Source organism: Phytophthora ramorum (assembly GCF_020800215.1).
Source record: "Phytophthora ramorum isolate Pr-102 chromosome Unknown Phyram_PR-102_s0006, whole genome shotgun sequence".
Classification (NCBI taxonomy): domain Eukaryota; phylum Oomycota; class Peronosporomycetes; order Peronosporales; family Peronosporaceae; genus Phytophthora; species Phytophthora ramorum.
Window position 1 is genome coordinate 638,698 of NW_027150652.1, and position 21,102 is coordinate 659,799.

General features: G+C 51.7%; 3 protein-coding genes across 3 annotated transcripts; 1 reads left to right on the plus strand and 2 right to left on the minus strand.

Moving 5' to 3' along the window:
• Positions 1 to 1,587, minus strand: KRP23_7018 (uncharacterized protein; the record flags this gene model as incomplete). Its single annotated transcript, XM_067892280.1, has 2 exons — positions 1 to 399; positions 1,375 to 1,587. The coding sequence occupies 2 exons, from the start codon at positions 1,585 to 1,587 to the stop codon at positions 1 to 3; spliced, it is 612 nt and encodes a 203-aa protein (XP_067744175.1).
• A 417-nt stretch (positions 1,588 to 2,004) lies between these two features.
• KRP23_7019 (uncharacterized protein) lies at positions 2,005 to 2,424 on the plus strand (the record flags this gene model as incomplete). Its single annotated transcript, XM_067892281.1, has 1 exon — positions 2,005 to 2,424. The coding sequence occupies one exon, from the start codon at positions 2,005 to 2,007 to the stop codon at positions 2,422 to 2,424; it is 420 nt and encodes a 139-aa protein (XP_067744176.1).
• Positions 2,425 to 2,503: 79 nt separating this feature from the next.
• On the minus strand, positions 2,504 to 5,605 carry KRP23_7020 (uncharacterized protein; the record flags this gene model as incomplete). Its single annotated transcript, XM_067892282.1, has 5 exons — positions 2,504 to 3,462; positions 3,554 to 3,980; positions 4,044 to 4,160; positions 4,256 to 5,410; positions 5,603 to 5,605. The coding sequence occupies 5 exons, from the start codon at positions 5,603 to 5,605 to the stop codon at positions 2,504 to 2,506; spliced, it is 2,661 nt and encodes an 886-aa protein (XP_067744177.1).
• Positions 5,606 to 21,102: the final 15,497 nt, after the last annotated feature.

The window sequence follows — 21,102 nt, forward strand, 5'->3', positions numbered from 1 at the left end:
CTAGTTCTCGTCGGCAACAGCTGCGTCGACACTCATAAGGGTGTTAGCATCCCAGAACTTACGATTGGCGCGCAAGAACACGATCATCTCGAAGTTGACCGGGAGGAACGACGACCGGTGCGGCGTCATGACGAGCTTGCACTGCGAGAAGAGTCTCTCGCAGAGGTTACTCGTCGGTAGTATAGCTGTCACGATGGGACTGTAGCGAGGCGAGAGCTGCGGCGTGGGTGCGTCCGAGCGCAATCGCGCCGTCGCAAAGTCCTCTGCGGCATTGCACGATCGCGTGCTCACACCGGAGCCACTCGTTGCTGGGGTGGGCTCCGCAACCGCCTCCAACTCGAAGGGCTCCAACGCTCCCAGCTCCTCAGGTGTCAGCTCTTCTCCGCGTGCTCCTGCCACCTAATAGAAGCAGCAGCTAGAAAATTAGCTATGAGCACCATAACGTATAAATGCCAACATAAGAACACAAACCTTCACAACGGCGCTCTCAAACGCCGGGGAATGCACGATGTGGGCGTCAGGGAGCAAGTACTCCTCAGTCACGGGGTAAATCTCGGTCATCTTGTCGAACACGACACGGACAGCGCTCATAGAGATCGTGCCCTCCTGGAGCTTCTTGCAGACGCTATTAAACGTCTTCAGATTCTCTACGAGAGCGATGATACGATGATAAACAGCTGGCTTTGGCACGAGGTCATCCACTGCATCCACGTGCTTGATCGCGTCACGAATACGCACGTAGCGCTCCAGCATCATGAACGTCGAGCTCCACCGGGTCGCGTTCGCCCGCAGCGGTGCCAGTGGCGTGTGGCATCGGAGCTCCGCGCGGTTCTTGGGGGTGCGTAGCGCCGCCACCAACGCGGCCACAGCTCCGATGAGGTCCTCGTGCTCCGCCAAATACCGTTCGGTCGCCAGGTTGAAACGGTGGGAAGCGCAGCCAACCAATGGTATGTCGAACATCGTCGCCGTCAGCTGATTGGTGGCGCAGTTGTCACCAATCAAAAGCGTAAGTGCGCTGGCAATTGGCCATAAATGACCAAAATGTTCCGAATGAACGTAACGTGAGACGCGGCCGTCTGGTCCGCCTCGTCAAGTGGGGTCATCGCTAATAGCACGCAGTGCAGCTGGTCATCGCGCCAAAACACAATGTACGTGGCCACGAAGTGCTCAGCAAAGCACAACCAGCCGTCGTACATGACGCCAAAGATCGACGGGATGATGGCAGCAATCGCTCGCTCGTTTCAACGTCTTCGAGCAGATGGGCTTGAGACGCGACATGGAGCGGGTGAGAGGTTTGTCGACCTCAGACAGAGGCATGTTGCGGTCAACCACCCACTCCATCCAGTGGTAGATGTTGGCGATCTTGTCGTTGACAAAGCCGAAGGAGTGTAGGGTTCCGGCGTGCGAGCTGGCGTGCGCGAGGTAGTCGGCCTCGTACTCGGCGTGCTTGTCCTTCAGGTGGCTCATGAGGTTGCCGTAGCCACTGGAGGGAAGCTGGCGTCGCACCGTACCGCAGTACTTGCACTTGAAGTAGTAGTCGGGGAGAGCGGCGAAGAGCACGCGGCAGATGTCGGCGTTCTTGGCCATCGTTTGGGGAGGAGGAGGAGTTGCTGGGAAATGATAGAATGAGCTGGTAGCCCGCCCAAACTGTCACTGTCGTTTGGATAAAATCACTGGAGGAGGGAGACTCTACGTAAAAGACTTGGCTTCACTATATTCTTTACTGAGTACATGTATTGTCAGCGAATAGCATTAATACAGCCCAGTAGCGTAGTACAATAATAATAATTGTGGTAGTAAAAAACAAATTCTATTTATTATATTATATTTTTCCGAGCACTGGTGCAACCATCAGTTGCGTCATCGACGCTAGCTCTCGACCTGTTGTCAAATGTTGCAAGTGAGAGGGCTACTGGTTTTCATAGGGTGCTTGAGGGCAATAATTTCCTGGACCGTGCTAAGGTACAGGAAGAGGTTTTTGAGGAGTGGCACAAGACGCCTGACATGCTGACGAAGTACATCAGTATCGTGAGGAGCCTGGACTCGAGCGACGTGGGCAAGCAGATTCTCACGTTGCTAGCAAACCCGAGCTTTAACCCGACGCAGTCCAGCCACGGCCGCACACTGTCGCGTTGCCTATCGAAGATCCACTATTTCTCGCTGGCAAGTGACGAAGGCCTTGACGTGATGGTGGAGACTTTCGTGAAGATCGGCAAAGTGAACCAAATGCCTGCATGTCCATTGCTGCAGTTCTTCGACCACATGGACCGCTTCAATGATGCCACCAAGGCGAAGATGTTTGTGACACTGGAGCGCATGCAGGACTCGATCGACAAGAAGAAGGAGGAGTCACTCTCCAACCAGCTTAACATCATCCTGGAGAAGAAGTCATCTGTACTCACAGCACAGCGCGCGTACGGCTGAAAAAAAAACTGATATACGAAGGCTGCGCGCTTGCATAATGTTACTAGAGACGATTACACGCATTGCCATACTAGCTTGGTCAAGCCGAAGTAGTGGCGGCTTGCTGAACAGGAGACTCGATACTTGCAGCCCCACCGTCTTTCGGCTCTGTGGAGCAGCTTGCTGGGGCGACCATATCACCCCTTGGAGAACTATCCACTGCGTCACCCGACGAAGCCTCGCCTTCCTCGGATGATTCGTCATCAGAGACCACAGGTGACAGTGCCTCCACCGGTGTTGATGGAGATGACTCCTTAGGTGCATCCAATTCAGGTTCGAGCTTGCCATTCTTGTCATCACTCACAGAAACTTCGCCGTCCTCACTTTCTTCATCCTTCTCAGTAAAATCCAACGGCGGTTGCTCCGAAGTCGGAATGCAAGGAGGTGGAGAGAAGCCTTGCTTTCTCTTCTCCGTCGGACTCACGACCTTGGATAGCTTTGACGTGCTGAACATGGGAGACTCATCAGCGGTCCCATCTCCCGATACTTCGATAGGCAGCGAAGGGCGCTCAGACGGCACTACAATACGGTCAATTGCAGGCCTTGCCGTTGACTGCACCGTCGGTGGGGCTGAGTCACCTTCACTGCTACGCGGCGTATTTTCGTGAACAATGGAGGGAGGAAGTCGCACACGAAGAATGGACCGCAGAGGGCCTGAATGTGGCTTCACTGGCGGATGTTCTGGAGCCTTCGTTGACCCAACTGGGCGGTAGACGAGCAGCTTTGAAACTTCCACCTCCTTGTCAAACAAGCATGTTGACATGCCCTCAGCGAATGAGATTTTCGACGGCTGCCAGTCGTCCTCTTCGACCTTCTGCGTTTTTAAAACCTCGACTTCTTGAGCGTGCTCGGTTAAGCGCTTGCTAACTTGATCCAGCACCACTGTTGAGCGCCTAGCTCGCCAATTGTTCGCAGTACCCAGCCTTCGCTTGTTCTGCACGTTCCCGAAAATGTCTCGGTCGCGCCGAGCAGTGCTTGCATCTCTGCCATTTCGTGAGTCTGTTTACAAGCAGAGAAATCAGGTCGTTTGTGTCAGTTGGAACGGATTAACCAACTAGGGAACACACAGCTCAAGTAATGCAATACTTACTCATCAGGTTCAGCAAATGGCCTGCCGAGTTGGACCGCTTTAAGTCCGGACCGCTACCATTCGAAATAATGGCAGCTTTTCCTTTGCTCGGACGGGTATCCTGGGGCCGCGAGCTGCTAGTCATGGCTGATCGTCCATCGCGCTTAGTGTCACTACGATGCTTATTGGAAGTGCTTCGTCTCGGAGAGCTTAAGCCTCGGGACCGGTTCTCTTTATCGCCTTCAGACTTGCCGGTGGCGCTCTTGCTTTGAGCTTGGACTTCGTTCTGAGCACCGACGTCTGCTTTCATCTTCTGGATTACCCAGGTAGCTAGGCCAGGTATAGCTGGGTCCCTAAAGGAGCCACGTTTTTCAATGCTTCGTACCTTCTTGCCGATGTTACTTTCAATAATTGCGTCACGAGTCACGCCAGGCAACACTGCAAGTGCCTATCAGCAAAGAAAACTACAGTCAGACTCGGCGAATAGATAAAACTAGAATCGACAGCATACCTTCAAGAGCAGAAGAACCCCTTGCTCCGCCTCCACTTGATCCTCCCATTTAGCAAGAAGCCCCGCTAAGGAAATTAGACCGTTTTTCCGTACAAATTTTTCCAGCGCTTCCTTATCCTGCGAACAAGATACATGAAGCAATAATGGGTGTTAGTGCGAGGTAGCATGCCAAAGCAGATTGACAGCTACTCAATTGCAGAGAATCCACATACCTTTAGCTGCACCGAGGAAAGAACATCTAATTGCATCTCCACCGCCGAGTTCTTGACCGTGCTGACAGCAATAAAAAGCACTTTGCGAACAATGTTGAACTCGACGTCATCAACTGCTACCATGTCCGTCTCAGTAACGGTGTAGTTCACAGGTGATCGAACCCCAGAGGAATGTGAACTGGCGGTGGGGCTCTGCTTCGTCGGTACTGTAGCCTTGATAGACGTCGCAGCATTTAGTTCGAGGGTTTTTGTCCGCTTCGGAGGCGCTGATGGGACAGAAGGCACGCTGTCAGCCTTTCCGTTTCTGGAAGTCGTAAGCTCCTCCGCCTTTCGCTTTCTTGTTTTCGTCTTAATGGGCCCCAGTGGCCGTAAATCGACGGGGATGCTGTCGAACACTTGCCGGTACGTAAGGTCTGAGCATTCCCCATCGAAATACATCACACGAAACATCCGCGTAGCCGGGAAATAGCTCGCCACTGCACCCTGCACGACATCGATGCCGCATCCTTCCTTGGTGACTGTTCGTTCGACAGGCTTCCCAATAAGTTGCATGACATCGTCTTGGCTGAAAGTTGCTGAAACATCATCATCTTCTTCTTCGTCTTCTTCTTCATCGGCCATTTCCTCCTCCTCCTCTTCCTCCTCCTCCTCTTCTTCAGCCGGAATGGACACACTCAGCAGTTTTCTCGCTTCCTGAGATGTACAGGCATCGGTAAAACTGTTTCTGCGCGTCAGTCCTGGCGCATTCGCGTTAAGACTCAGCACTTTTGGTCTTCTTTTCCCCTCAGATGCAATAGGAGACGGCACCATTGGTAGCGACGAGGCAATATCAATACTACTATCGCTATTGGCTCTCTTCATCACGGGCACTGTAGATGGCTTGGTTGGCTTGGCTTTGGGCTGCTTGGAGGACTTGAGTGCCTTGGCAGGCTTGGATGCCTTGGGTGGTCTGGGTGGCTTGGGTATCGACAGCAAGTGTTTCTCAACGTCATCTTCCGTCATCTCCTCACTATCCCCGTCGTCGTAGGAAATGTGGTAGAAGTCGGTCATGTCCGAGTGCTGGTCCACCGTGCCTCCAAAAGGGTCCGTAAACCCGTTAAAGTACTTGGAGACTCGCGTCCCCATCGGGAACCGCTGCGTGTGATGAATCTTCACCTAGTAACAGCAACACATGCAACGCACACACATGAGCATCCACCATAACTGAGCATAAGAGAAGGAACACCACACACCACCGCCTTCACATTCTCGCGGAAGGCGGCGGGTAGACAGCAGAGCCAGCAGGATGCGAGCTACTGCTGCTGCTGTTAGCGCCGTTCTTTAGTAAATGTTATAGTTGCTACCGACCATTTATCTTCAGGAATCTGGATTTCAACTGTAGCGACGGCTGAGCGAGTGATTTGCGACCAACGAACGGCCCTCCTTCGTCTTGTAGGGGGTCGTTATGCCTCACTCAACCGCACCAAGGTGCGCCAAGGCGTTGTAAAGGTGCGGTGCTAGATGACACTGAGCAACGGCGACTGGGAGACGTCAAGCCGGCGCTGCGAACTCGCGGTCGCTTCGCCCCCGTTCGAACGATTTGAATGTTGTTGTTGTTTTTTCAAAGCATGTCAGATCGCACCTAATTGGGTTTTCGGGTCGCACCTAAGCGAAGGGTTTGTCTATCTTTCGATTAAATCTATTGTCGAGAAGAGCCTTATTGTCAAAATCTGGCCCAACGTGAAATATGTAGCACTCCTATTGAATATGACAAAAAACACGGGTTTGTTTCTTACCAATCATTTCAGTACACTAGTCTTACTTTCACTATCAAGGTCAAATTATAGCCCTATTGAAAAACATTGACAGAAACTGCAATATTATTGTAATACTGCTGTATTAAACTGGAACTTATAATAATTTTGTAATGTATTCATTATTTAGAGTTCCACCAGGCAACAAGAATTCCACTAATAGCGACTTTTGTAAGTAAAAAGTCAACAACCCCGCACTGGGACGACAAAATGTTTGGAATAGTGGTCAGAAATTCCACCCAAAGTTGGTGGAGTTGCTATTGAAGCTGAAAGTCCATAATATACCGGTAACGTTTTAATGTAATCGAATTGTGCTAGACACCATATTAAAAAATGGTTGCGACCTTTATTGAGGTGATATTTCTGTACTCGCCGATGCTACTCCATCCTCTTATTGCTGTGAGTAAGACCAATCAAGTGACTAGTCAATGAAGCGTACTCTTATGAACCAGACGGAATTTGGACTCCTCAGTCATATAATTATATCAGAACTACTGAGTAAAAAGCAATGCATGATAGATTTAAGGTGTTCAAGCTCAAAGAGACTAGTCACGCAGCGAGTAGCGTAATAGATAAGGAGAAGAGCGCTACACATCTTAAATCACACGAATCAAATCTCGTGCACCGCCAAATAAAATGGAGAACAGAGAATGATGAAAAGCTGTATCTGCAACGCAAAAGCTTGTCTGCAGCGTCGTCCAACCAAACAATGACAGAGGTTCAAGGCATTTGCAATCGGCGAACTCAAGTTGTTCCTCAGCTCGGAAATCACCAAGGAGGCAGCAGACGTGGCCGCAATGCAGCGTCTGCTATAGCAAGATGCTGTCGGGAACTTGGAGCTGAGCATTCATGCGTTTAGGGCCAACGTTGACTATGTCGATGAGAAGCTTGTGGAATCCGAGTAGCCAGTTATGGACTCATTTTACCTGCAAGGTGGAAATAGAGTTTTGAAAACCCAGATGAACTTCACTCAGGCTAGATTCGAACTGCTTGGGGTGTTGTGGAAGGAAAACTGTACAGTGCGTGGAATCTGGGACGTTGCCGGAAAAGCAAGACTACTGCGAAGGATGCTATGTTTATGACGCTCGTCATCTTGAAGCCCTTTGATACCTGGGACAAGCACGCTGTAGACTTCGGACTAATAGTTGGAGAAGATGATACAGAAACTTTTGACTATGTTTGAACCCATTGTATACAAAAAGTTTGTCAAGAGTGGCGATGACCGAGCAATGCGAAAAAAGAAAAACCATTTAAAACTACTCGCAGGCACAGTACGCAACTGACGTGGTAAAGCTCAAGATTGATGATAATGGAGAAGGTGGGGTTTAACACCCTCTACAATGGGGTGTGCTCGTTGATAAAGAGGGCCAAGGAGCTGAAGGCATCATTCGAACGATGCAAAGTCTCAATTGGCTAGAGCCCCTACTTTACTGCATAAAACTGCGCCACCATTTTAATACAAAAATCAAGATTGTTTGACAAAAAGAAAACATAAACCGATTTTAGCGAAATCTTTAAAAGAGTCGGCTACAATCTCTCCCGTACCCATATGGTATCATGAATTTTTGGCAGCTCTCCCGCAAATGTTGCGGCCATTCTCCAAACGAGCAACAAGAGCTCACATTTCGACTTACTACATCCAGCAATTCTGACTTGCCGCCTAATAATCAAGAACGGTGAACCTCTCACTTCGTGCCGCAACAAGACCGACCCAATAGAGTTTCCTTTTGAGGTTGGGTGCGGTTTTATGGTTCTCAAAGCTCAAGTCCCGACGGAATTTCTTCGAAAGCTCCCGGACGAGTGGCAAGAGAATTTCAGCGTTTTTCTCAAGCCTTCAAAGCATGCTCCTTAACGTGATTTTCTAGAGCTGGATGTGGAAAATTTCGGTAGCCGGATTTCCAAGGCTTGGAGCCTCACTCGGCTTTGCTTGTACGGTCACTCAGACTTTGTTTTGATGCTCTTTGTGTGTGTCCCTAGGGAAGCAGATCCACGCACAAACACAATTCGGAGGACGACAGAAAATCGGATCCAAGAGCAAATTCCTCACGTAGCCGCATTATTGGCTGAGCGCAATATTCTAAGTGGACCAGCTTCGCAACTCTACATGGCGACAATGCAAGCACGGCTTCCCGTTGATGCGCCGCTGCAAGTTCCCGATATTGCAACTTTTCGCCAACTTCAAAATATCGATCAACTTTCCCAAGATATGCAAGCCAATCAGCAGGCCGATCAAGCAAATGCTGACTCAAATGTCACGTTGATCAGGGTGATGGTCCAAGGTTTCGTTCTCCAAGCAAGTGTCCATGTTGGAGATCTGCGAGAGGTACTTGGATTACCATCGTACAACCTGCGACCTCCATTTCGTGATCCGGTGAATTTCGAGACACCAGCTCCGGTCGAAGACATGGGAGATGTTGACCACATGAGACAACGTCAAACAAAAACATACTAATCAACCATTAATTAAATCGCAATTTGAGCACACCGTTGTAAAGCCCTTTATCTTGGCTCCCCAGAGAGCCCTCAAGCAAAGAAATCCATTCAGCCGTTTCGGAGAAATCGGCCGACCAAAAATATATCTCGGTCCGAGAAGGCGAAGTCGAAATTTTTTTTTATTGGTGAGATTTGCCCCAAATCGTGCGAGAAATCCAGTGGTGGTCTCGGTTTTAGCTAATTCGCGCTCTAAATGTTCAGTTTTGCCACTTTTGTCTGGCCACTTCAGTGTAGCCAAGTGTAGTTTCTGAATTTTTTTCAGAAATTCATAAAGTCTAACAAAGGGGATGTAAGTATCATTTCGATTTACTGGTTACACCTCAAGTCAACCTGACGCCCCGCTACAACAGCTTACGAGGAGGGCACCTTCCGCTTCTTCGACGGGCCTTCGCTTGCGCTTGACTCCGCCTCCTGTTGCCCGCGACGGTCCTGGTTTTCCTTAGCAGCCAATGCCATAGCTGCACGATGAACTCGACGTGCCTGTTTGGCCGCTTTAGCGTCCAGACCCTCCTGCATGCTCGGCTTCGCGTACAGAGTGTCGTCGCGGAACTCCTCCGGGACGTACGGCCTGATGTTGTGGTACATGTTTTCGCTCTTTTTTACGTTCGGCGGTGGAGGGGCTAACACCTCCACGTGGTCGCACATCATTTTCATCACTTTCTCCTTGGTAGTTAGCACGCCGTCAATTTTACGCCGAAGGTTCTTGACGACAGCCTCGTCGTCGGGCCCCTTCCAGCATGACACTACCCCCATCTCGGCCTCATCCATGGAGAATATCTGGAACTGTTGTATGCCCTCTAAGCGCTTGTACAATTCAGTGAGCACCTCCTTGTACGCCTTGAACTGGCCCGTGCCACGGGGGAAATGCACGGTCACCGAGTTGGACGCGGCGTTCTTCACTGCATCCACGACATGTTCCACTGTGTAGCAGTCCACGCTACCAATGTACTTCCTAATGTGCCCAAATCCACGATCACACGAGTTCTTGGTTGGACTTTGACGAAAAACTTGTAGTCGACGTGTTTTAGGCGGCCCATGTCGACTTGACCAAGCAGAAATTTAATGACGTAGTTGTTTTTGTTCTGGCCCGAGCAGTTGTCTGCGTATACCGTCAACCGCGTCTTCCCCTCCGCCAGCACCCTCGTTCTCAGAAAATGCTCCAGCATTGAGTTAATCTGGTCGCTTCCTTTGCCACTGACAGTTTCATCGTAGAGATAGTTTGTCTGGGCGCCATCATTCTCGTAGAAAATGCCGAAGCAACTCACGGACAACAGCGAGCAAAAGTACCATTGCGAAGGAGTACTGGTAACACTGGGGACTGTTAGGTTTTGGGAGAAGTCCATGACGATAACTGCATGATCGTCGCTCGCTGCTGTCTTGTCTTTCTTGTACTCTCGGCTGGTTACACAACGAAATGATACCAACATCCCCCGTTAAAAGTCAGCAGTAGATCAGACTGATACTAATATCCCTTACCGCATTCTGCGCGCCGACTCCGTGTGTTTTCCCAGAGCTTCTATTTTCTCAGCAGAAACCTCGTTGCGCATGTTGGCATGGTAGATAGAGCAGATATCACACACGTTGCTTCTTGGAGACCGAATGCGGATAGTCGGAAAATGCAATGTCAACAGCTTCCTCATGGTAGAACGAGCCGGCTCTCGCACTCGAAGCCGAATCTGCTCCACAAGAACGTGCATCTCATCGTAGATGGTGTCCCAAGTGAAGTGCGCAGGCAACAGCGTGTACTTCTCGCTGCTGTAATATCGCTTCACAGTGCCGTCTTTTTTTCTCTGCATGCAGACACCGACTGGCACGACCTCCCCTACTTCTTCTGCAAAATTCTTAAACTACTTGAAGAGCCAGACAAGATCTGTAATGGGTCTGCTTAGACCCACTACTTAAGCTTACACGTGTGCGCACGTGTATGAGGAAGCGTAGGTGTATTTAACTTAAGTTCAGTATACTTGTATCCACAAGTATACTTAAACTAAGACAAAGGGACCGAACGATAGTTTTGGTGCCAAATGAGAACTGTATTGATTGTAAATGGGGTTTCCTCCTAAAACTGATATTTCTAATGAGAGGTTCTGCCATTGGATGGCTGGCAGAACCCCTATCTATTGAATGACTCTCATTGGTAGAAAGGTGTTACTTTCTACCAGTCATATGCCTTTTGCTATGAATGTGGACCACCCTGTGAAGTGGTCACCTGAATGTATCCCTTAGTGCATGTTGCACTAAGGTAGGAGGTGAACCGAATGTGTAGCCCCGCTACACCATCCCCCCGTTAAGATTTGACGTGCCGGTCTCGACACGTCAATCCGTATTTTCTTCGGGAGAACACGTGCTCATTCCCAATGAGCACGCCAACGACGTCTTCGTCTAAGACGCCGGCCGCTTCGGCAACAGCTAGTGCTGTCGTCGCCTTGGAGGCGACGACGGCCGCTGCCTCAGCCACGACCGCTACTGACATCGCCTCGACGGCGATGTCGACAAGCGCGGCAACAGAGAGTCACCTCTCTGTTGCTGGATACCACTCGAGATGGCATGAGAAACATGCCATCCGAAACAAGACAGGCAAGATCATTGCTGTCGAAACCGGAGTGGGTATCTACTCTCCGGGTGGAGAGGGAGTTCCCCTCGACTACGGAAGCGAAGTCGAGGAGGGGGAACTCGAAGGAGACAAGGACACCTTGTCTCCGGGCCACACTGACCCCAATGTGGGTCTACGTCGTCCACGCGAGGACGACTCGAACGCTTCGGGCTCGAAGCGTTCGCGCAGCGGCAGTGGAACACCGCTCGCTGCCGCTGGAGCCTTAACGACTCCGCGGGATGGAGATGACTCCGCTCCATCCGCTGTTGTTGCGGCCTCGCACACTGAGCCAGTGCGCGAGCCGTGGATGCCGTCTCAATTTGAGATCAGCAGCCGATTCGGTGCGACCGTGCCACCGAATCTGTACGCGCTGTATTCGTGCAACGCCATCGTTGACGATGACGTCGCGAAGCGATTGCACTTTGATCCGATGACGGATCAAAGGCGCGACTACTACATCGGGCTCTTCCATGAGCTCCGATGGTTTGCGAGCAAGAAGACTTCTCGCAGAAGCAAAGTGCCCGAGTGGCAGGCACTTTGTCAAAGTTGGAGTGCCTTTGTTGAAAACTTCAACAAGAACCCCGCTGGCTATCGCGACCGGATTAGCCAGGCGCGGTAGCGCTACGAGAAGTTCTCGAAGCGTGGTAAACTTGAACGACTGCACCATGGTGCAGTCGGTATCGGACTTCCTTGCGCAGTGCCTTATGACACTGCTTGTGAGTACTGCTACCCTGGAGCAGTACGCATCACCGAGCGGGACGTTAACGGGTACACGTCCATGTGTGTACATGACGACCTCAAGACCCTGCGCGCCAGTTTTCAGGCGCAGGCGTCTTCTAGTGCTGCGGATAATCGCAGCACTTATCCGAGTGCTGTAGGCGACTACAGCGCTCGCCCAAGTTTTACGCCCTTCGGCGGAGGTGGCGGTGGCGGCCTTCGTACGCCGTCACCATTTCCGGAATGTCCTCCATCAGGACATTCCGTGATTCCCACGTATCGTGTTGGGGAGGAAATCCTCTCCAACGAATACGAAAATGAACCGGACCTCGGGTCTGGTTCCGATGACCAACAATTCGCTGGACGATCCAGCGAGTTGCCCCGCGTGCGTCTCGCAACGGGGGTGGGGGCGGCGGGAAGACGCCCCGGGTTTGGTCAACCAAACCTTGAGTCTCGCTTGGAGGCTGTTGAGCGTCTCCAAGCGTCGCAGTTCGCTGCTCTGCGTCAGGAGCTGAGCTTGTTGAAGGTTCAGCTCGCGGAGGTTGCGCAGACGACCTCGAACGTAAAGGTCGAGGTCGGGACGAGGCTCTCTTCCGACTTGAAGCGCGTCGCCGCGCTCGAAAGCGCTTTGGCGAGTCACCAGACGTAGGTGACTCGTGCTGCACGTACGGCTTCAGTCGCCCAACGTAAAACGTTGGGTGCAAGCGCATGCTGGACGGTATGTCCAGTGTGTACGCGTTGCCATGCTTCGCCAACACGGTGAATGGCCCAATGAAGCGCGGAGCAAGCTTGCTTGCTCCGAAATCGGAAACTGCATGTTTAGCTAGGTTCTGCGTAGCTAACAGAACTAATGAACCAACTTTGAATTCATTTGTGTTTCCTCTGCCGGTGTTATCGGCATTCAGCTTCTGTCGATCGACAGAAGCTGCTATTGCATCTTGGACAAACCGAATTACGGCTTGTCGACGCTGGACAAAGTCCATTGCATCCGAGCAGAACCCCTGGTTCAGTTCGTGCTCCCTGTTCGCAGCAGGCCCGGCCTGCGCGTGATGTTCGTTGTCGTTTAAAGTGTCTACGCCCGTCGTAGATCTGTGTTGTCGTCGCCATGACTGCGCGCAGTACGTGCGCGAGTCGTCACAGCTGATACATTGCTTGTATCAGCGTGCTTATCTGGTTGTTTTGAATTAACCGGATATCCTCCCCCACTTAAGGAAGGAGCTACCGCACCGAGTACGCTCGGTACGTGTGTGTAGCGGGGCTACACAGTCGGTTCACCTCCTACCTTAGTGCAACATGCACTAAGGAATACATTCAGGTGACCACTCCACAGGGTGGTCCACATTCATAGCAAAAGGCATATGACTGGTAGAAAGTAACACCTTTCTACCAATGAGAGTCATTCAATAGATAGGGGTTCTGCCAGCCATCCAATGGCAGAACCTCTCATTAGAAATATCAGTTTTAGGAGGAAACCCCATTTACAATCAATACAGTTCTCATTCAGCACCAAAGCTATCGTTCGGTTCCTTTATCTAGGTTTAAGTATACTTGCGGATACTAGTATACTGAACTTAAGTAAATTACTCCTACGCTTCCTCATACACGTGCGCACACGTGTAAGCTTAAGTAGTGGGTCCAAGCAAACCCATTACAGTGTGGGTGCCTCAAGGCATTCACGTAGAACGGTGTGTGTCCTGTCGAGACATGCACCGAGTTGTTGATGGCGAACTCCGCCATCGGCAAGCAGTCGCTCCATTGATGGAACGAGTGCGCGTAGCTCTTCATGGTGTCAACCAGCACGCGGTTGACACGCTCTGTTTGTCCGTCGGTCTGCGGGTGATCCGCAGTCGACATGGACAACTGCGTCCCAAGAAGTGTAAACACTTCTTGCCAGAATCGCGCTGTAAAGCGCGGATCCCGATCCGACACGATGTCGAGTGGCATACCATGGTGTCTAAACACCAGGTCAACAAACAGACATGCCGTCGGTTTGGCTGTCACCTCGGCTGGTACTGCAGCAAGCTGCACCATCTTGCTGAAGCGGTCAACAAAGACCACAATACCAGTCCTCCGCTTGTTGTCTTGCGGAAGACCAAAAACAAAGTCCATTGAAATGGACTGCCAGCACTCCGACGGAGTCGGTAGTGATTGAAGCGGAGCCTGCGAGTTGGGCGCAGGCTTCACGCGCTGGCATACCTCGCAAGCACGAACGTACTTGCGTACCCATTTGTACTGGTGACTCCAGTAGAAGTCACGCGTGAGATGCAAGTATGCCTTCTCACGGCCAGGATGTCCCGATGTCGGGGCATCGTGGTACTCGTACGTGATCTTGAGCTTCAACTCATGATCATCCGGCACGACAATGCGATCTGCGTTGTCGTCGACTGCGCTGTAAAGCAGCAGATCATTGTGTACACGATAACGGTGTGCACGGGCACGAAGGTGTTTGGCCAGCTTCTGACGAGACTTGTCAGAAGGTGTGGAGAAGTACTCCAACAACTGCTTCGCATCCGCATCATGCGCGTATGCGGCCTTCACGTCATCCAACAAGGACGACGAGGGTGTAGTCGTCCTGACGACGCCAACTGCGTTGGCGTCGGCCTCTTGCGCCGCATAATCTCGTCGACGCGAAAGCGCGTCGGCCACGACATTCAACCTTCCAGGTTTGTACTCAACCTGGAAGTTGTATTCAGCAAAGAATGACAGCCACCGTGCCATTCTTTGTGATATGTGCGGCGACTTGATCGCCGTACGCAACGATGCGTGGTCGGTGTAGACCACGAATGGTCTACTCCCAAGTAGATACACTCGAAACTTTGTGAGTGCATACTTCATGGCAAGGAGTTCCTTGTCATGTACCGGATAGTTGCGCTCAGCTAGCTTCAGCTGACGCGATTGGTAGTAAACCACGCGATCACGACCTTCGTGATCGAGTTGCATCAGTGCGCATCCGATTGCGAAATCGGATGCATCGCACACAACGTGGAATGGGCGATCTTGGTCGACCACCGCCAAGATCGGCGCCTCAGTCAAGCCCTGTTTGACTGCTTCGAAGGCCTGCTGACAATCCGCAGTCGCGCACCGAGCGCAACAAGGTCGTGAAACACCTGTTGAACGTCGCTGGGGCGTTCTTCAGCCCCTGCGGCATTACGAGCCACTCCCAGAGGATGCCGCTCGGAGTGCTTACCGCTGTGAGAGGGATATCGCTCTCACGCATGAGGATCTGATAGAACCCGTCTCTCAGATCCAGAGTACTGAAGATAGTACTCGAGGTCATCGAATCGATGATCACATCTTTTCGAGGTATCGGCGTCTGCACCGGTACCGTCGCATCGTTCAGCTTGTTATACGCATGAACGATGCGCCACCCGCCCTGTGGTTTCTTCACACAGAACGTAGGCGCGCTGTGCGGGGACTTCGATTCCCGCACTTGTCCTGCCTTGCGACGACTTTCAAAGAAGTCGTCGATTGCCTTGACTTGCTCACGCGGCAGTGGCCACTGTCGCGTGACGCAGTACTTCGTTCCCGGCACGAGATCAATCTCGTGCTGAACACCCTTGTCCTGCGGTAACTCCGCAGGAATGTCGTCCGGGAGTACATCCTTGTACTCACGCAAGACCTTGCAAAAGGGCCCGCCTTGAGCGAGTCCCAGCCTTGCTCGTCGAAGCGTTCCTTCTTCGACATCGCGCTGAGGGCGTCCGCACCCTCAGAGATGAGCTGATTCAGCTCTTCTGCTTCACACGTCACTCTCTCGACGTCCGAGAGGATGCAGATCTGCTCGATGCGTCCATCGTGCAGTTCGCGAGCGAAACGCTTCCAGCTTGTGACTGGGAGCGACATCAACTCCGACGCTAACGTCGGAGGATTCTCCAGCCTCATCTTCTTGTATTGGAGACCAATACTCGTACGCGTCAAGACACTCAGTGATTCAACGATTGGCTCCAACTCCTGCGTCTGCCCGGCAGACACTGCTTGTAGCGTCTCGGTCCCTGACCGAGACTTGCGCAGCTTTTCTCGCTTGCGCCGTTCACTTCTCGTGCGGAGCCCTGCTCCGCGAGTTTCTTCTTGTCCAGGCCCGGCCGTGGACAGTTGTTCCTTGTATTCGCCGGCGGGTTCTACCCGCGGGCGCACGCGTTCAAGCCCGGTTTGATTGCGCACCGCTTCGTCGTGCAGCCCGGCTGCACGCGAGCTCGCAAGCATTTCCGGTGCGGGACGTTTCCAACCGTCCGCACTGCTTGCAGCGTCGGCTCCCATAGCCGACGCGTCTTCTTTACCTCTACGCCTAACGGCGGAGTGTCTTTCGACAAATTGTGTGTCGACATTATCAGTCGACACGACCGCGTCGCTCCGGACGCTTCGAGACCCTCTCGAATCCGATCGAATCAGGCCCTGCTGATTCGTTTCACATTTTATTCCAACGACTCTCGCAGTCGTTGTCGTTCGCTTGGGGTGATCGGAGACAGCCGCATTCCGCGCTATCTCTGGTGGAGGGCCGCATGCACCACGTGGTGCATGTGCGCCGACAGGGCCATCGCTCTCTGTCGCGCTGCTGCTGCTCCCGAAGTGCGCTTCGTCCAGTCGATCACCGGATCATGCCGTGCAAGCCACGGCATGCCCAACAACATATCGAACTTATCGTCCAGTTCCAGGACGATAAGCTCGTCGACGAACTCCTTCTCTTGATAAGAGAAGCGTACGCGTACGATACGCTTCTCGGTTCTAACAACGACACCCGTTGCTAGCCTCACTTCCAATAGACTTCGAGGTGTTTTCACCTCCTCGAAGTCAAGCCTTGGAAGGCTCTGCAGTCGAACAAAGTTGTTCGACGCACCACAGTCCACTAGAGCACGAAGAGACTTCTCTCTCTTCGAGCTTACCTTCAGGATGACAAGGTTCGGCTTGTCATCTTGCTTCTTGCAGTGAGATTGACTCTCACTGGGGGCAGCGATCTTCATTGCAGCGCGTCCGATGTCGACACGCTCGACTGCTGGTCCCTTTAGTTTTTTGTTAGCCCGTGACGATACCCAGTATCGCCACGACAGCTCCTCGCCGCGTGCACAGGTGCTGTGCACTCGCGGGCGTAGTGACCGATGTTTCCGCAGCGGAAACAACGCACATTCGTTGATCCACGACGCTGCTGGGAACCAGCAGCTGTCGCACTCGAGAGGTCCATTGGTTCGGGACCTCCCGACGGCCTTGCCACCGGTCGTGGCATTAGCCGTGGGGCGTTCACATGCAGTTTAGCCTGCAGCAGGCTAAACTCTTCTTGCATTGCAAGCGCAATTGCAGCCTCGAGAGTATTTGGATACTCTCGGAAGAGATAGGTCTTCACAGGCCCATCTCTAAGGCCCTTCATGAACGTGACGACCTTTGTCGCCTCGTCAATCGGGTTGGTCACGATATTCGAGACCAAGTACCGTGCTCTTTGGGCGTAAGCATGCACGTCATGCTTGCCCTGTTGCAGATCGAGGAACTCCGCCCTCGATCGGAACTCGTTCTGCGGGGGCTCAAACGCTAGTTTGAGCTCCTCCTTGAACTCTTCGTACGTGCTAAAGCACGTAGGGTCTGTGAGTCGGCGCCCGTACGCCCAACTCCTCGCTCGTCCGCCAAGACATGACATGGCGAACGCGACCTTCGACAACGGGTCGACGATACGTCGAGCCGTAATGGCAGTGTCGACCTCGACAAGCCAACGGAGGAGAGGTTCTCCCTCTCTTCCATCGTAGCTGCTTACGTGGAGTTTCAATGACTCCACGCGCGGTGTGGCCGATGGCGACATCGAAGCTCGAGCAGTGGTTTCACGCTGTTCCTTCACGATGAAACCCAGAGCTACACCGTGTTGCTCCGTCGGCGATAGCGTTCGCAACATCGTTGCTACCGCTGCTTCCCCAATGACTATTGACAGTCGTTGGAGGGCCTCCCACTCTGGTTCCGACAGGTGGGGGCAGTCTGCACGCGCAACATGCGTTGCAGACGTGTTTGGGCTACCCACGGACATGTTACTGTCCGAGGGCAGGTTCTCAGCCCCGCGTTCGTATTCCATACGAACGTGTAGTTAGTCGGTCGTTGGACGGACTACAAAGTGCTACCAGGTGTAATGGGTCTGCTTAGACCCACTACGTAAGCTTACACGTGTGCGCACGTGTATGAGGAAGCGTAGGAGTATTTAACTTAAGTTCAGTATACTTGTATCCACAAGTATACTTAAACCTAGATAAAGGAACCGAACGATAGCTTTGGTGCCAAATGAGAACTGTATTGATTGTAAATGGGGTTTCCTCCTAAAACTGATATTTCTAATGAGAGGTTCTGCCATTGGATGGCTGGCAGAACCCCTATCTATTGAATGACTCTCATTGGTAGAAAGCTGTTACTTTCTACCAGTCATATGCCTTTTGCTATGAATGTGAACCACCCTGTGGAGTGGTCACCTGAATGTATTCCTTAGTGCATGTTGCACTAAGGTAGGAGGTGAACCGACTGTGTAGCCCCGCTACAAGATCCACAGCTGATGCATTTTTGTTTAGCGTGTTCCCATGTGCCTTGACACCAATGTTGCCGTCGCGAACGTGCGCCTTGTACCGTTGAACCGTTAGAGGTACTACACCGTAGCATCGCGCAAACGTAGGTCGACACACCTTCCCCACAAACGGTAGGTAGTAGGCAAACTTATCACGTAGCCCGTAACCACGAGCTCGATCAACAGGAACAGTCATCAACACGCCTAGCAGTGTGTAGAGGCTGATGGACCTCTCCGCTTTCGTCATCGTAGACAGCGAGCACAGCAACGACTCCACTTCCTTTGCCTTGCCCTCCAGGCAGCGGCTCTCGCACGTATCAGCTTCAAGAACGGCAGTGACTTGCTCTCGCAGACCAAGGTCCATCAAATAGATGCTAATCTCCTCCGTAACATTAGCATCAGCATCGTTGCCTCCACTCTCAGCGCTCTCAGCAGTCAGGGGATCTTCGTCGTCACTGGATGGCTGTGAGTCAAGAGTAAAGTCCTCGTCCCCGCTGTCGTCAAGCTCATCGCTGTCAATACTGCTGTCACCGTCCTCCAAACCCTCGCCATTGCTTTCATCGCTGCCAGCAGCACCGGCACGAACGACAGGAGCAGGGTCCTGCATGGTAGGGCGTCGTTATGGGCAGCAGCGGCGTACGCAGCGAGATCTTCCATGGCACCGTTGAGACTGATACACCTCGCCCAAATTTTTGAAAAGTGAAAAGGGGCTCTAACTCAGCAATTCAGTTATGTCCGAAAAACGGCTGGTCAACTTCAGGCCCGTTTTTTTCGAAAACACCAAATGGTTGATTAGTAACATTTTGTATCCCGTTGTCTCACATTGACATTCCACAAGACAATGTCTGATGGCTAGGAAGTTCGATAATCGCCCAATATATGACATTTATTGACAATCACGTATGCTACGTTTGTTTCCTTCGTATTCACAGTGTCCGTATCAATTTACTCCCACTTCTTCTTTTTGCCTAGTACAGTAGTACATCGCGGCATTAAGGACAGTCAGCGGGTTTTCACGAAAAGCCACGTTGGCGTGACGCTGCATTCATCTCTTCAACAACGAAAATCCGACTTCAATCGGATTTATATCCGGCGAGTATGGGGGCAAAAAACAATAGCGCGCCAGTACTGTAGCGGGGCTACACAGTCGGGTCACCTCCTACATTAGTGCAATACGCAATAATGGATGCATTCAGGTTGACCACTCCACAGCGTGGTCTACATTCATTTCAAAAAAATATTACTAGTAGAAAGCAACATATTTCTACCAATAAGAGTCATTAGATAGGGATTCTGCCAGCCATCCGATGGCGTAATCCCTCATTAGAAATATCAGTTTTACGAGGAAATCCAGTTAACAATCAATTCACTTCTCATTTTACACCAAAGCTATCGTTTAGTCCCTTTATTTAGATTTAATTATACTTATGGATACAAGTATAATGCATCTAAGTTTAATACTTCCACGCTTCCTCATACACGTGCGCACACATGTAAGCTAAAGTATTGGGTCTAAGCAGACCCAATACAGAGGGACAAACCCGGTCAAACGTTATATCCAAAAAGGAGATAGAACGACCGAGGCGCGATGATAAACGTCGCGCCAGCTCGCGTCTCCGACGAGAGCAAACACATAAATCTAGTGTTTTAATGGTCAGACTAACAACGCTTCGGGATAATTGAATACATGTAAGGTAAGCCTACGTCAAAAATATGCTTTTTGTCTGCGCTATCTCAGGCCCTGCAGAGCCCTAGTTACAGTAAATGGCAGATTCCAGACGTCACTCCGAATGATAATTCAACGACTTGGAAAAACTATTATCAATTAAATGAATTGCATACAAATCGGTGGCTATATGTGCAGGTATCTGTAGCAGCGCTTGCTAAAGTACTTGGACAATGCTGATTGCTGCTTTTTGCATTCCCTCGCTTGTTCTGCTCTTTCTTTCCTTTTACCGTTTTCCTTATGCAGCTCGTGTACCAGTTGATTACACAGCCAGCGAGTCTCGATACTGTAACGGGAGCAGGAGCGGTAACCAGCAAGTGCGACGAGTCAGCCGTGACGTTCTCCATCCAAGCCTACGTGTCATGAGTGGCAGTGGCTCTGACCAAGACCGCTACAGCATCTTCTTCACGACTGATCACGGTGAGATGGCCCAAGATTCTCTTTGAGGTGGACGCAAGCAGCGCGTCCCCTCCTGTGGCGACATCGCTAACTTGAGCGTGGTTGACTGTCCGCCATCGCGCTGCAAGGTGGCGTCCTCGAGAGTCGTGTCGGTGAAGCCGCTGACGTGCTCCAATAGCTTGACACGCAGAGTCACTAGCTGGGCATACTCCAGACCAGGAAGGAGTTCTTCCAGCGTTGTTATCGTCGGCGTGGCGCAAGGCAGGTGCGGTTCCCTGAAACTAGCTAAGACTTTGTCAACACTTTGATCGTCGCGCGTGATAGTGTCGACGTACGCGAATGCTTTCGTGAAAGAGTTTAGCAGCCAAGCGCCACGCGTCGAGATCCACTGAATCACAAGTCGCGACGACGCGTTCGCGTACGCCGCCGGCCCACAGCGTAAGGAGTGCTGCTGTCAGTCAGTATCATGCATATTCGTATAGCCTGATCCCCCTGGTGGCAGTTTCTTGCACCAAGACACGCACGTCACCAAGCGTACAGCCCGGAGCTTCTCCTGTCTGCACGTCCGCAAGCAAATTTTGTTCCTCATGGCTGAGGTCATCTTGT